The 15888-nt window shown below is 43.5% G+C and overlaps 1 protein-coding gene across 4 annotated transcripts in view; it reads left to right on the forward strand.

The window, feature by feature from the left end:
• The first annotated feature begins 2294 nt into the window (after positions 1-2294).
• TM9SF4 (transmembrane 9 superfamily member 4) overlaps positions 2295-15888 on the forward strand; it is a 53264-nt gene continuing 39670 nt past the window's right edge. Inside the window, exon 1 of one of the 4 annotated variants that reach the window (XM_069548300.1) lies at positions 2295-2555. In XM_069548300.1, coding sequence (XP_069404401.1) covers positions 2541-2555 — 15 coding nt within the window. In that variant the 5' untranslated portion in view covers positions 2295-2540. Of the gene's footprint in view, positions 2556-4186; positions 4293-15888 lie in introns of those variants that run through there. The other 3 variants (XM_069548302.1, XM_069548303.1, XM_069548301.1) reach the window with 3 other exon arrangements.

The raw sequence follows: 15888 nt of genomic DNA on the forward strand, positions 1-15888 counted from the left end.
CCTGCAATGCAGGAGACCCCAGGCCGATCCCTGGGTTGGGAAGATCCTCTGGAGAAGCAAATGGTTACCCACACCAGTATTCTGGCCTGGAGAATTCCATGGACTGTATAGTCCATGGGGTCGCAGAGTCAGACACAAGTGAGTGACTTTCACTTTAATGGGCACAGGGTTCAGTCTAGGGTGATAAAAAGTTCCCAGAGGTGGTGGTGACTGCACAGATGGTGAATGCATTTGACACCAATGAATTGCACTTGCAGGTGATTAAAATGGTAAATTTTATGCGATATACATTGTGTTGCTATTGTTTAGTTGCTAAGTCACGTCTGACTCTTTCCAACTCCATAGACTGTAACCCGCCAGGCTCCTCTGTCTATGGGATTCCCCAGGCAAGAAAACTGGAGTGGGTGGCCATTTCCTTCCCCAGGGGATCTTCCTGACCCAGGGATAGAACCCATATTTCCTGCACTGCTAGGCAGATTCTTTACCACCAAGACACCAGGGAAGCAATGTGTATTTTACCACAATTTTAAAAAATTGTTAAGGGAAAAAAGAAATTTGCCTCTATCATGGAGCCAGTGGGTGATGGAAATGCAATCTAAACCCAGGCAGTCTTGCCCAAAGATTCTGATGTATGTATGTTATTAAAGGAGACTGGGTCATGAAAGCCTTTTGGGAAAAACAGAAGATATGAAGGGGAAAATGGAAATAACCAAGGAACAATATACCATTCATGGAGCTTCGTTCCTTATCATTCAACCCTCTTTTGGCTCCAGAAATGATAGGAAACAGCCAAGATTCAAGCTCCAGAACTGGTTGCAAGTTTAGAACCTGTGGCTTACTAGCTATGAAACTCCAGGGAAATGCTCCTCTTGCTCGCTCAAGTTTCTTCTCCCTTGGGGATTTATCTGTTGTGCTCCTCTTCAGGACGGTTGTATGAATCACAAGAGTTAATAGGTCTGTGTTTTAATTGCCTATTGCTTCATGAGAAACCACTCCAAAACCTAACACAACTGGGCTCAGCTGGGCAGTTTTTTTTGTTGTTATTCCGTATGGTGTCAGATAAGGTTATGCATGTAGCTGTATTCAGTTGGCAGTTCAGCTTGGGTTAGCATGTCCATGATGACTCCATCCACATGCCTGGGAGTCAGCTGGAATTTCTAGAGTACCTGGAGATGTTGGCCGGGCCTCCCTCCCTCTCCATGTGGCTATCAAGCTTGGTCGCCAGATGTCTTCAGAACCAAAATGATGGAAGCAGAAACTGCCAAGTCTCTTGAGGCTTAGACCCAGAACCGGCAGTCATTTGTATCATATTCTGTTGGTTAAAGCAAGTGATGTGACCAGCCAGATTCAAAAGGAGGAGAAATAGAGTCAACCTCTTGGTGGGAGAAATAGTATGTTGATGGAAAGATCTGTTGGCAGCCTTCTTTGCCTGGCAATCAACCATAGCCCTGCTCCTAGGTGGGGATCAGAGTTCAACCACCCCCTGCCAAGAGGGGCACTAGAGGACTAGACAAGAGAGCCTTATGAGTAGTTTTAGCGTGATGCTAAATGCTGCAGTACACAAATGTTCAGCACGTGATATTGACCATTATTAATCTTTCACAACTTTCCCTAACAGTTGCAGATAGCACTGGTACTGTACCAACTTTACAGTGATACATGGACCAACTGAACTTTCAGATTCCTGCCAATTTTAACACCACAGCTTCTTGAGTCCCCTTTTCTAGCTACTGGAAACTAAGGTTTAGGAAGGTGGAGTGACTTGCCTCGAGTTACACTCTTAGGTAACAAGGTGAAGTCCACATCCAAAGCTGTCTCCCCCGCCCCACCCCCCCCAACTAAAGACGCTGCGTTTTCTTCTTCCATTTAGTAAGTAGTGTATTGGGCACCTACCACACGACTGAAGGAGTAGACATAAGAGTATAATGACATTTATTTAATAATATTATTCAACATTAGTTAATTGGATTCTCATCATAAACCTATAATGAAGGTGTTAAAATAGTCTCCTCCTCATTTCACAGATGAGAGTGAGGCAAAGCAAGGTTAAAAAAAAGGATCTTACCCACATAGGGATTAGAGTCTATTGGAGAGAATACTGGATAGCCAAGCAAATAATTAAATACATTAATTACAAATCATTCTGCTAATGGAGCCCTGGTACGGATCCCACTCAACCAAATCAAGGGGCTCAGGTAACCCTGGCAACGAACCTTCCTGCCAATAGTAAAGATGGAACCCACAGAACAAGCACCTTTACGCACTCCGCTATTACCCACAATGCAGTGTCAGCCGGGGAAGGAGCGTGGGTCTGCCAGGAGTTAACATGGCTTCCGTAGTTACACCACCCTGTCTTTTTACTTAATCAGCGACCTAACTGCCCAGACCAGGCTAGCGATCAGGAGCTAAGTCTTCTTTGCGCCTCCACTCACCGCGACCACAAGAGCGACTGAAACAGGGCAGCACCTCGCGGAGGTAAACTCCGTAACCAAGGAAACCCTACTTCCGCTGACGTCATTACGGCGACACGTGGATCCAAGATGGCGGCGGCGATGGTGAGTGAAGGAGACTCCGGGAGCCGGAGATGGAGCGGGCCGCTCTGGGGGATCCTAGGACTTCCTGGCGTCCCATGCTTGGCCCGATCCACTTCAGAGACCCCTAGCTCAGGCCTGAGAGACATCCCTGATTGGGCTTGTCTCCCCCAAACTCCCCGTCTCCGGCCTTTGCCCCGCACTCAGGCTTGTCAAGGCCCGAAGTTTTGGGGGAGGCTCTGGGTCAGAGGAAGGGTCTCAGCTACCACCGTAGGCGGTTCCTATTCCAGTCTTGGTCTTTGCCTCCTGTGACCCCCATTTCCCAATTTTCACTTTGCAGTCCTCACCCCTTCAAAGAGCCCCCGTTACTCCCAGTTTTGCTCCTCCCTCTCACGTCTGTACCCTGCTTTCTCCGCCTCCCCGCCTCCCCACTATCTTGACCAGTCCGCGGATGCGTGCTCACCTCTCCCACCCCGAACCCTGTGTCATATCCTTTCTAGAGCCCTGTCCTCACCTCTACCCTCAGTTGTCCCCACTGCCGGTCTTGACTGCCAATACCCGGAAGCATGCCTTTACCCCTACCCCCCCAGCCCCCATTGTCAATCCCCAGATCCTTCTCTAATCACATCTCGTCTTCTCTCAATTCCAATTTCCTGCCTCTCTCCTAGGGATCTTTTATCCCACTGGTTGTCAGACTTTCCTGTGCATAAGAGTTGTGGTGTGTGGGGGGAAGCTTGTTAAAAATGCAGTTTCCAAAGATTCTAATTCTGTTGGCCTAGGAGATGCCTAGGAATCTACACTTTTATAAGCACTCTAGTGATTATGATGGAGGTAGTCAGTTGTGAAAAGCACTATGCCAGTGCCACCTGGCCCCCTCCCCTTCACGTGCCCCTACAAGGCCACACAGCTCTTTAGGATGAAGCGTTTGTGTGGATAAGGGTATGTGGATAAGCTGTACCCGGAAAGTGGGTCAGAACTGGCTGGCTTCTGGTCTAGAATGCTGGAAGTAGATCTGTGAAAAACTGGCCCTTTCTTCTTCCAGAAGGTCGGCTCACATTCTGCTTGTCAAGAGACCAGAACCAAAATTGAAGTCACTTAGGCCAGAGTGATTTTGTACTGTTCCTATATGTTGCTTCCTCAGCAGATAATTTCATCCTGGGACACAGGATGGGACACAAAAGATATTTGACTTTAGTAAAGGAAGATTCTTGTTTAAATTCTTTGGTATTGATTTTTGCCAAGCAAGGATAGGTTACTGGCTGATAACAAATTCCCCTCCTCCTATTAACCAACTGATAAATTATCCTTTTTATTTAATAAGGGATTCCTTATTTAGAACCTCAGAGGTCAGGTAAAAGACTTCACAGCCTTGCTTGATATCTGTGGTCTTAGACCACAGAAAAAAATCCCAAACGTGGTATGTTGAAACCAATTTTTTTTTTTTCGGACCACTTTCAGAACAAGAATGGCATAAGAACTTAACATGAACAGGAAAAGTCACACCCTCTTTTGCCATAGGGAAGGAGTTCAGTAAAGTTGCATTTATAGCATTGCACTGGGAAATTCTTGCTCTGTTCTGAGGTTTTAAGAGGTAATAAGTTAACATATTTCTGGTACACATTTATTTAATCAACAAATATTTGAGTGCCTGCTCTGTGCCAAGAGTTAGGGAAGTACTGGTAAGTTAGAGGGTCAAGGTCCCTGTGCTTGTAGAGTTTTTCTAGCCTGAGAAGACAGTCAGTAGGAAAATACATGAACAAGGTAATGTCAGATAGTGGTAAGTGTGAAGAGGGCAAGATGACGTGGTAGTAATTGGGGGGTGACAGGCTGGTGCAACTGCTTTGGATTACGTGGTCAGAGAAGTCTTCTCAGAGAAAGTGACGTGAGTTGAGACCTGATTGACAAGAAGGAACCAGCAATGCAGAGGGTGTTCCAGGCAAAGGAGATGGCAAGTATAAAGGACCAAGATGGGAAAGAGTATGTCTGAGGAACACAGAAGGCTGGAGGGGCTGAAACACGGTGAGGAGTCGGGGGTAGGGGAGAGCAAAGAATAATACAAGATGGAATCAAAGAGAGGCAGAAAGAGCTGTGTTTCTAGAAGCATGCCTGTAATTGTGGGTTGTAGTCTACAGTTTGTAATCTGTGGATTGCATTTTGAAAGACTGTTCTGTTACAGTGCTTACCCTTCCCACACTTTTCAGAATGTTACATTAAGGGAGCTGACTTGTTCTCAGCCTGCAGAGAAACCATGGAAAGGCATTTGGATTTTATTCTAAGCACAGTGGACAGCAAAGTGATTTTATGTTTGTTGTGTCACCTGGGAGTATCATCCTCTGCTTTCATAATGAATACTATAAACTGATTTCCAGAAATTAAGAGTGTAGTGTGTACAGGGACCCACAGAGGCCACTCTAAAGAGGGCACATGAGCAGCTTCATGTTCGATGCAATAGTGGAAAGTCACAGAAGCACATTTATTACCGGGGAATACTACGTGTCTGTCATACTATGTGTGACGGGCTGGGTGGGCAGATAAACTTGAGCTTGGTCTGTGTGAAGCCCTTTATTATACAGAAGTCAGAACAGTCCCCGCACCCTCGTACAATAGGTTGTTTCACAACTGCTGGGGATGGAAGTGTGTGGCTCTGCTTTGGGGTGTCTGGGTTTCTGAGGCAAGTCATACAACCAAAGAGGAACCTAACTAATAGATTCAGTGACCGTGGGAACTTGCTGGCTTTTGGTTTTTTCTTTTATTTTGAAAGTTAGGGTTGTGGGTGCAAGTTTCAAGTGATATTTATGGGTTTTTACCTCCCTCCCTTTCCTTAGTGATTGGTTCTTCTTCCCCAGGGGTCGGCTGCCACCTCCCAGATCTGTGTTAGCACAGTGGGTGTTTCCTGAACTTCCCCAGCTAGGAGTAGATGGCTGATGTAAACAGAAGTTCTCTGTAGTTTTCCTGCGTTCCCCCTGCCTGGCTTTAGATGACTATAAAGTTATGTGATACCTAGTTGCTCTAGCTGGGTCTGAGGTGAGGAGCAGGCCCATATCGCATCCTTTATAGAACTGTTGAGCATATGGAGTATGCTCTGAGGAATATTGTTTTGGTGGAACTTGGGAAGTGTCCATTGACGTTTGTAGACATCTCAGGAGTCTAGAAACCTCTGTTTGGAAAATAAAACTGTGTATTTCTCTCACACATTGTTCATGCTGTTTGGGGTGTCATGTTTTTTTTCCGTTTTATTGGATCGTAATTCATATAACATAAAATCCGCCCTTTGAAAGTTCACAGTCCCGTGCTTTTCAGTATAGTCACAGTTGTGCGACCTTCACCACTGCCCACCTCCAGAATATTTTCATCACCCCATTAAAAAAATCCACTAGCAGCCACTCCCCACTCCCTCTTCCCTCCAGTCCCTGGCAACCACTAATATACTTTCTGTCTGTGTAGATTCTTCTGTTCGGGACATTTCATATAAATGGGATCAAACAATATGTGGTGTTTTGTTATCTGACTTTTTTTTTTTTAAACAAGGCATAATGTTTTCAGAGTTCATCCATGCCATAGCATGTGTCATGGAGAAGGCAGTGGCACCCCACTCCAGTCCTCTTGCCTGGAAAATCCCTTGGATGGAGGAGCCTGGTAGGCTGCAGTCCATGGGGTCGCTGAGGGTCAGACATGACCGAGCGACTTCCCTTTCACTTTTCACTTTCCTGCATTGGAGAAGGAAATGGCAACCCACTCCAGTGTTCTTGCCTGGAGAATCCCAGGGACGGGGGAGTCTGGTGGGCTGCCATCTGTGGGGTCGCACAGAGTCAGACACGACTGAAGCGACTTAGCAGCAGCAGCAGGTGTCAATATTTCATTCCTTTTTATGATCAAATAATGTTCCATTGTGTGGATAGACCTCATTTGGTTTACCTTTTCATCTATTCATGGATTTGGGGATTGTTTCTACTTTCAAGATGTTATGAATAATGTTGCTGTGAACATTTTGTGTGCAAGCTCTTGGGTAAACATTGGTTCTGTTTTCTTGGGTGTATACCTAGGAGTAGAATTGCTGGGTCAGTTCTCACTGTTCTGAGGTTGAGTTTGATCCAGTCCAGAGGCAGGGGAATGGTCTGAATGACCTCTAGGTTCCTTTGATCAAATGAAAGCAGTGCTAGCTGTTCCTTCCTCCCAGTATCCCCCTCGGCCCCTGTTTCTGACTGTTTCCGGGCCAGTCAGAAGCACAGGAATCGTGTTTTGTGATGAAGTCTGGCTGATAGAGGCCTGGGACAGAAGGCAGGAGGCCTGGACTCTGCCAGCAGTCCTGTGTGTGGCAACTTGCTGTCTCCCCGGGGCCTCACCTGGGAATGGCCAGCGGCTCATTGAGGAAGAGGCAGCTGGGGCTTAGTCCCAGCACTGCCACTGATCTATCAGGTGGCCTGGAGCAAATAACTTTGGTGTTGTTTGTCTGTTTCAGCACAGGTCATATGTGAAATGAAGATTTAGACTTGAGGATTTCTAAATTCTTCAATGAAATTTGTAAAATCTTCAATGATATTGAAAATTTCAACTTGAGGTTGAAAATTTTGTGGCTTAGAATACTTGCATTCAAGGTGATTTTTGCTGATATGCCTATAAAATCAGATATTTTTTTCCCGTGATCTTAGTCCCTGTGGCCTTTCTGGGCTGCTCTCTGTTGGTTGTATTGTCTATTCTCTCCGCTTGCTCCACCTGGCACATGTATTCTGCGGGAGCCGCTGTGTCCTTAGAAGCCGAGGCACCAACACCAGTCCTTGGCACAGATGTGTTTCTCTGAGAAATCCCTTTAAAGGAGTGCCCTTAATCCCCCCAGGAAGTCCAAGGAAGGCAGAGGTGGCATTAAGTTGCCTCTTGGTTTCTCTTTTACAACTTGGACAAAAGTTTCCCTTTGATCTCAGTGAAAAAGAAGCAGGTCACAGAATGTTGAAGGTTGAGTTTTGATCTCTGGGCACTGGCAGGAAGGTGGGAAGGACTCAGGATGAACAGGGCCATCTGGCCATAGGCGAATGGTAGGAGCCACCTACCGCCCCAGACCTGCTTTGATCCTTGAACCATTTGCTGACACTGATAGTTCCCAAGTGGAACATGGTTTTGGACGCTGGGACTTCTTTCTCGGTTCTGTCCCATTCCTCTTCATTGCTTCCTTCTCTGCTCTGTACCATGACTTCTCACCTATCCCCAAGCATTAAAACTGACAGATCTCCCAGGGTTTGAAATCTCAAGGTTTTGTGTTCAGAGGGTATACTAAATGGTACTGGCAGTTCTTAAAAAACAAAATCAAATCACAAATTGGAGCTGAATTCATAAGCCAGTTTAGAAGGGAGTCTGGGTGCCCTGGCCAGTCACTTAGTATCTTTGGGCCTCAGTTTCTAGTGAAGCAGATCTCATGCTATGAAGTGACGGTTATGGAGCACATCTTCACGTGGCTTTGATTGGGGTTGGGGGGCAAGGAAGAGAGGTTGGCAGGCACAGGACTTTACATTTTTTTCCAGTTAGTTGCCAATATTTAATAATTGGGAGATTCCACATTACAAAAGTTCTGGGTTTTCATTTTTCTCTTGAAAATTTGGGCCCAAATTTCCCATAAAGAACATTCCCCGTGCAGGACCCAGTCTTCCATACCGTTTGGCTTATTCCTTAGCAGCGTCACCCAGTAGGTAATTTGCATGGCCTTTCTAGGGGCTTGAATTAGCAACTCCTGAATGAGGTGGTCTCTCTATAAAAATCTTCCTATTTTGACATGCGGATTCAAAAGCAATATTTAAAGTTTGTGGTAATCCCCTAGGTTACCTAATTTTGAGGGGAAATTTTCTGTTCACAAGATACATGTCAGTTGATAAACCATATGTCCATCCACTGTTCCATCTAATCTTTACAAAAACCCATTTTACAAATGAAGAAACTAAGGCTGGGTCTAAGCTCATGGACTAGAATCTGACACTGATTGGTTTTATGACTTCCGGCCAACCATTTGGTTCTTTAAACCTGTTACTTAAAACAAAAATTTTTTTTACTGTGGTAAAATAGACATAAAATGTATCATTTAAACTATTTTATGTGTACACTGGCTTTGCATGTACAGTGGCATTGCGTGTACACTGGCATTGCATGTACAGAGACATTGTGTGTACAGTGGCATTAAATACATTCACATTATTGTGCAACCATCACCACCATCCATCTCCAGAACTTTTTTGTCTGGATCAGTTTTCTTATTTTTAAAATGAGGATGAGACTCTGCAAGAATTGTGATGATTAAATGAAATGAAAGATGAACATGCCGTAACTTTCCTACTCCAGGGTTTGAAATCTTTGGGAGATGAACTATCTAAGCCTATTGCTTGGGCTAACAGAGTATTTAATAAATACCCAAGCGGGGAGGGAAGTTCCGTGCATTTTTAATGTTTTATTTCTGTACTTTCTGGCCTCAAGGTCTGGGTCTGGATGTCTTCTGCTTGGTGAGGGTAGTTATTAGTTTCACCTGGACTTTCACACAGTTGGTTGTTCCCTACCCCCAGAGAACACTTTTGAGTCTTTGTGTGTGTCTCTGCCCAATAAATTATGTTAACTTTTTTGGCTAGGCTGGGTGGGATCTTAGTTCCCTGACCACAGTCTGAACGGGACCCCTGCCCTGAAAGTGCCAAGTTTAACCACTGGGTCGCCATGTTTCTCCACTCTTGTAACAATGTATCAGCTACTAGTATTCAGTTCAGTCCAGTCGCTCAGTCCTGTTCGACTCTGCAACCCCATGAATCACAGCACGCCAGGCCTCCCTGTCCATCACCAACTCCCGGCGTTCACTCAGACTCACATCCATCAAGTCCGTGATGCCATCCAGCCATCTCATCCTCTGTCGTCCCCTTCTCCTCCTGCCCCCAATCCTTCCCAGCATCAAAGTCTTTTCCAATGAATCAACTCTTTGCATGAGGTGGCCAAAGTCCTGGAGTTTCAGCTTTAGCATCATTCCTTCCAGAGAAGTCCCAGGGCTGATCTCCTTCAGAATGGACTGCTTGGATCTCCTTGCAGTCCAAGGGATTCTCAAGAGTCTTCTCCAACACCACAGTTCAAAAGCATCAATTCTTCGGCTCTCAGCCTTCTTCACAGTCCAACTCTCACATCCATACATGACCACAGGAAAAACCATAGCCTTGACTAGATGGACCTTAGTCGGCAAAGTAATGTCTCTGCTTTTGAATATACTATCTAGGTTGGTCATAACTTTTCTTCCAAGGACTAAACGTCTTTTAATTTCATGGCTGCAGTCACCATCTGCAGTGATTTTGGAGCCCAAAAAAATAGTCTGACACTGTTTCCACTGTTTCCCCACCTATTTCCCATGAAGTGATGGGACCAGATGCTATGATCTTCGTTTTCTGAATGTTGAGCTTTAAGCCAGCTTTTTCACTCTCTTCTTTCACTTTCCTCAAGAGGTTTTTTAGTTCCTCTTCACTTTCTGCCATAAGGGTGGTGTCATCTGCATATCTGAGGTTATTGATATTTCTTCCGGCAATCTTAATTCCAGCTTGTATTTCTTCCAGCCCAGCGTTTCTCATGATGTAAGTTAAATAAGCAGGGTGACAATATACAGCCTTGACGTACTCCTTTTCCTATTTGGAACCAGTCTATTGTTCCATGTCCAGTTCTAACTGTTGCTTCCTGACCTGCATACAGATTTCTCAAGAGGCAGGTTAGGTGGTCTGGTATTCCCATCTCTCTCAGAATTAGCTCCATTTTATTCCTGAAGAAGGAGAAGGCAATGGCACCCCACTCCAGTACTCTTGCCTGGAAAATCCCATGGATGGAGGAGCCTGGTAGGCTACAGTCCATGGGGTCGCAGAGAGTTGGACACAACTGAGCGACTTCACTTTCACTTTTCACTTTCATGCATTGGAGAAGGAAATGGCAACCCACTCCAGCGTTCTTGCCCTGAGAATCCCAGGGATGGGGGGGCCTGGTGGGCTGCCGTCTATGGGGTTGCACTGAAGGGACTTAGCAGCAGCAGCACCCCAGTAGTCACTCAGTGTCTATGGGCTCTGAAATAAAGGCTACATTTTCAGTCTCCTGTGGCTAATTTTGGTTCTGGGTTTGTTTGTTTTTCTTCCTGAGGTCTTTAGCTCCATGGATGCTGCTTGGTAAGTGGTCTTTGGCTGTCATTAGCTTTCGTTCAAGTATGGTTGAATTCTTAGGGAGCTTCACTGATTAGGTAATTGATTTCAGTCAGCTGTTGGCAAACTGCCCCAAAGTCTTTTTCTTTCTTCTCCCCCACCCCTGCAAATCTGGGGAGCAGTTACTGAATGATCTTGAAATAATGATTGTATCTTTGAAAAGGAAAAAGAAGAATCTAGCTTACTCTTAAGGAAGTGCAGCTTTTGCAGCAGGAAGGGCATGGAATAGGAATCTGGAAGGCTGTTCAGATTGGCCACGCTCTATACGCAGATGCTGTTTATGGGAAAGAAGACAGCAAGGCAGAGAGCTCCAGAAAACAAAAGGTTAACTTCTGGCCACAGAGAATATGAGTAAATGAAAAATTTTCAATTCTCAGGGGAAACTTCCTATTTTCTTTGGAAGAGGTTAATTGTTCATACCTTTCAAACTGGGTGGTGCAGAGTTGGCTGGGAGGGGTGAAGGGTACTTTTGGGTCCTAATAGTTCTTCATTTGGCTATTGTTTGGGAGAAGTTTTTCTGTGTGCCCAACCCCCAAGAATAAAATAGAGAGGGCAAGACCTTGATTCTTAGGTCTCCTGAGCTTTATAACTTTCCTAGTCACCCATATCTTTGCCTGAGATGGAGAGTTAGATTACAGTACGAGGGCTTCTAGATTACCATCACCTTGTTCCTTGACATCCTACCTCTGCAGTTTTGTGACTTGGAAACCAAGTAAAGCAAATAGCATTGAATGGACTGGTTCACCTCTTCTGTGACTCCCACTCTGTTGATGGGTCTGAACATGCAACAGATGTTTGCTAAATACTTAACTGACTTTTCAGACAGTCTCATGTGAGAGTTTCTGGGGATCAGTTAAAAATTAAAGGAAGATATAAAGGGATTTCGCAAGAAGCAGGTACTTTGATTCTTCCTAATTTCCTTACAGAAATGAAATACACGTCAAACATCCTCTATCAGGCGGTCAAGGGCTACAAAGGGAATTAAGTCAAATAATCACAAAAAGTTGAAATGGGATCCAGTACAGAGTTCTTTAATCAAGGGCCTGTCAACTTCTAGGTCTTTGATCTCCTTGGACTCATACGTCATATTCTGCATTTTGGAGTGTTTTTTCCTGGGAGCAGCTTCTGTAACTTTTTTAAGATTCTCAGAGGGATTTGCAACACTTTCCCAAGTTTAAGAATGACTGATCTGGTCTGGTTCAGATCACACACCTGGCTCCAGAATCTCCACGGCATCATTCTTACCTTATAGCTGCCATCTTCTGCCCATCTTCAGGGGAACTTGCCCAAATGCTTTCAGAGGAAACCTTCCCCTTCCTAAAATGTCAGTGTATTTATTTTGAATATAGGTTATCCATGTACATGGAAAAAGGCATAAATGTTACAAATGAAAAGAAAGTCACTCAGCTATCCCCTATCCATTCATCAGGTGTACTGATTTTTTTTAATATTTCTCCAGAACATTTTTATGTCCATAAAACGTCTACTTTTAAAAAAATCTACTTAAAAAAATAATCTGCTTTTTTAAAAGTAGATGTTTTATGGACATAAAAATGTTTTTTTGCTAGCTTTTCTGTCTACGTCTATGATCCATTTTGTGAATTTTTGTACATGATGTCAGGTTCCTTTTGGATATGGCTGCCAAATTGTGCAAGCGCCATTTGTTGAAAAGACTGCCCTTTCCCTATTGAATTGCCTTGGCAACTTTGTTAAAAGTCAGTTTACTGTTAATACAAAGATTTATCTCCAGACTTTTAATTTTGTTCCATTGGCCTCTTGTGCTTATCCTTATCACAGTGTCTTCATTACTGTAGCTTTATAATTGCTTAGAAATTGGTAGAATAAATCCTTTAGTTTTGTTCTTTTTTAAAGTTATTTTGGATATTTTGGGTCTTTTGTGTTTCCAGGTAAATTTAAGGATCAGCTTGTCAGTTTCAATGAAAAAGCCTGCTGGGATTTTGATAGGGATTGCACTGAATCCATAGGTTAGTTTGGGCAGAATTGCTATCCTAACAGTACTGAGTCTTCCATTTCAGTATGGAATGTCTCTCCAATTATTTAGATATTTTTCACTTTTCTTAGCAATGTTTTATAGTTGTCAGGATACAAGTCCTTTTTAAAAGCGTATTCCTAAATACTTTATTCTTTTTGAAGCTACTGTAGATGAAACTGTTTTCTTAATTTTATTTCTGGGTTGTTTGTTGCTAGTATGTAAAATACAAGTAGTTTTTAATTGATATTGTAGTCTGTGACCTCATCTAACTTGTTTATTAGTTGTAGTTTTGTGGATTCCTTAGGATTTTCTTGATACAAGATATGTGATCTGCGAATAAAAGGACTTTTTTCTTTTTAATCTGGATGACTTTATCTTTAGCATCGAGTGTATTATTTGCATTTATAGAGCAGTGCTGACTAGAAATGACACAAGTGGACATCCGTGCCTTGTTCCTCATCGTGGGAGGAAGCGTTCAGTCTTTCATCATCAAGTATGATGTTGGCTGTGGGTTTTTCAAAGCTACCATTTATCTGATTGAGGAAGTTCTTTTTTATTCCTGTTTGTTTAGAGTTTTTATCATGAATATGTGTTTGACTTCATCAAGTGCATTTTCTGCATTAATTGTGATGATTGTATAGTTTTTGTTTTTTATTTGTACGATGTATTGCGTTATTTGATTTTCAGATATGAAGCCAACATTGCATTCCTGGGCTAGAACCCGCTTGGCCATGATATGTAAACCTTTTTCTGTGTTGCTAGACTCAGTTTGCTAATGTTTTGTTAAGGATTTTTCCATTTGTGTTCCTGAGGAATATCTGTCTGTAGTTTCCTTTTCTTGTGATATCTTTGGCTTTGGTACATTCTTTTTAAAAATTTATTTAGACAAATGAGATTATAGTATACATTGATGTGCATCTTTATTTTCTACTTAATAATTTATGTTGGCAGTCTTTCAGTAATAACCCTGCCTCCCACTTAAGTGTATATTGTGCTAAATTGCCCTCCCCAAATTTATCTATATCTAGTGTATTCAGATTTTTTTTTAACTTTTTGACTCTGATAGGTAAAAAAGATGTCATTATTTTCATTTGCAGTTTTTAGATTCTGAATGATGTTGAGCATCTTCTTGTGTCTGACCATATGAACCTTTTTTTCTTTAACTGCCCGTTCTTATTCTTTGGGGTTGTTTGTCCTTTATTGGTTTGTAAGAGTTCTTGGTGTATTGAAGAAATTAGTCCTTTGTCAGGTGTGTGCGAAATATTTTCATTCAAATTGTCTTTTTTTACAATGAATTTTTTTTTTTCATTTTCTTCCTTTCTGTATATTCTCTTTCTCAGTAGCTTCTGGATTTTGTTTTCTTCTTAGAAAACTTTTCATATCAAGATTGTGTTAAAGTATATTTTCTTCTAATATTTCTCCTGTTTCAACTTGTACATTTCTTTCCTGTCTTCTTCAGTGCCAAACAGGTTGTGTAGCTCTATATTTAATATTTAGTAAAATTAGTCTGCCTTCATTTTTTTTTTTTTCCAAAATAATCCTAAAGTAAAAGATAATTGTGAAACTGACTACAGTGCTTTGGTTATTAGTAGAAAACCATTGAATTGGGGGAGGGACAAGGAAGGCGTAGTATTGGAGAAGAAAAGAATTAGAGGAGGGAGATAAAAAGCAATTAATCTGTGGCATCAAGTTCTTCTTTGGACACCTCTAATCATGACCTAAAATTATCTCTGAGCATGGCTCCCACAGTGGGGACACACTTCTGATTACCCAGCTCTGCCAGGTTTGGTAGAGCTGGACCTTCTTTACTCTGCAGACAACTTGCTGTGTGACCATGTCACTTTCCCTCTCTGGCCTCATGGATTATGTGACCCCCTACGGCTTCCCTTGGGGCTCAGATGGTAAAGAGTCTGCCCACAATGCAGGAGACCCAGATTTGATCCCTAGGTTGGGAAGACCCCTTGGAGAAGGAAATGGCCACCCACTCCAGTATTCGCCTAGAGAATTCCATGGACAGAGGAGCCTGGCGGGCTGCAGTCCATGGGGTCACAAACAGTTGGACACGACTACACTTTCACTTTCAGGTTCTTCAAGAGATATCTTTAAGGAACCCAACTCGGGTTGGAACTTTGCCTTGTTTTGTTCTACCTTTAGGCTGCTTGGCTTGGTGGAACATCCCGTAGTTTCAAAGGAATCATGAATTTCTTGAGTTTCCTGGGAGGTCATGAGGCTTCTGATTCACTTTCCTCACTAGGGTAGGAATATCACCGTCCTCTTCCTTCCTTGTCACCTGCTTCTCTCTGTTTAGCTCTGCTTATGGACTTTTCCTTACTTCCCTGATGGCTCAGGGTAAAGCATCTGTCTGCAATGCGGGAGACCCAGGTTCGATCCCTGGGTTGGGAAGATCCCCTGGAGAAGGAAATGGCAACCCACTCCAGTACTGTTGCCTGGAAAATCCCATGGACGGAGGAGCCTGGTAGGCTACGGTCCATGGGGTCACAAAGAGTTGGACACGACTGAGTGACTTCACAATCACTTCACAGTCACAGTGGCCTTTTCCTTAGCTAGGTAACTCTCTTATTGGAAGTTTCCTTAGAATGAGCCTACATCTTCCTCCTTGCAGTGTCCTCATTGGTCCTGCCTTCCAGTGCAACCCAGAGCAAAGCCACTCTGCCTTATCAAGCACACTGAATGTGTACCATCCTTAGTCCTTACTGCCGTCGTCAGTGTAGCACCCTGCCACGAGTTGAGTATTAGTTTCCTAGTTTCTTCTCACAAATCAGAAACCTGAGACTCAGAGTTTAAAAAGCTTGCCCAAAGGCACACAGCTAGGAGGTGATGGGTCAGGGCTTGAATTCATATCTGTATGACCCCCAGAGCCTGTGCTTTTTCCACTGCACCCATGGTTCTCAACGTGTGATCCCAAGACAAGTTCCAGCATCTCTTGGGAACTTACTAGAAGAGTAGATTCTGAGGCCCTGCTCCAGAACTACCAAAGAAGACATTCTGGGAGGTTAGGCCCAGGAATCAGCTTTAATAATCCCTCCTGGTGATATCCTTGCCTGCTTAAGTTTCAGAACCACTGCCTACCATTTCTATTCCCCAACCTGGCTGCTGCTTCTGTTCACATTTGACCAAGAATTTATAGGTGACTTCACTTATCCTTGTTAGTTGTCAA

Source organism: Ovis canadensis, chromosome 13, assembly GCF_042477335.2.
Source record: "Ovis canadensis isolate MfBH-ARS-UI-01 breed Bighorn chromosome 13, ARS-UI_OviCan_v2, whole genome shotgun sequence".
NCBI lineage: Eukaryota > Metazoa > Chordata > Mammalia > Artiodactyla > Bovidae > Ovis > Ovis canadensis.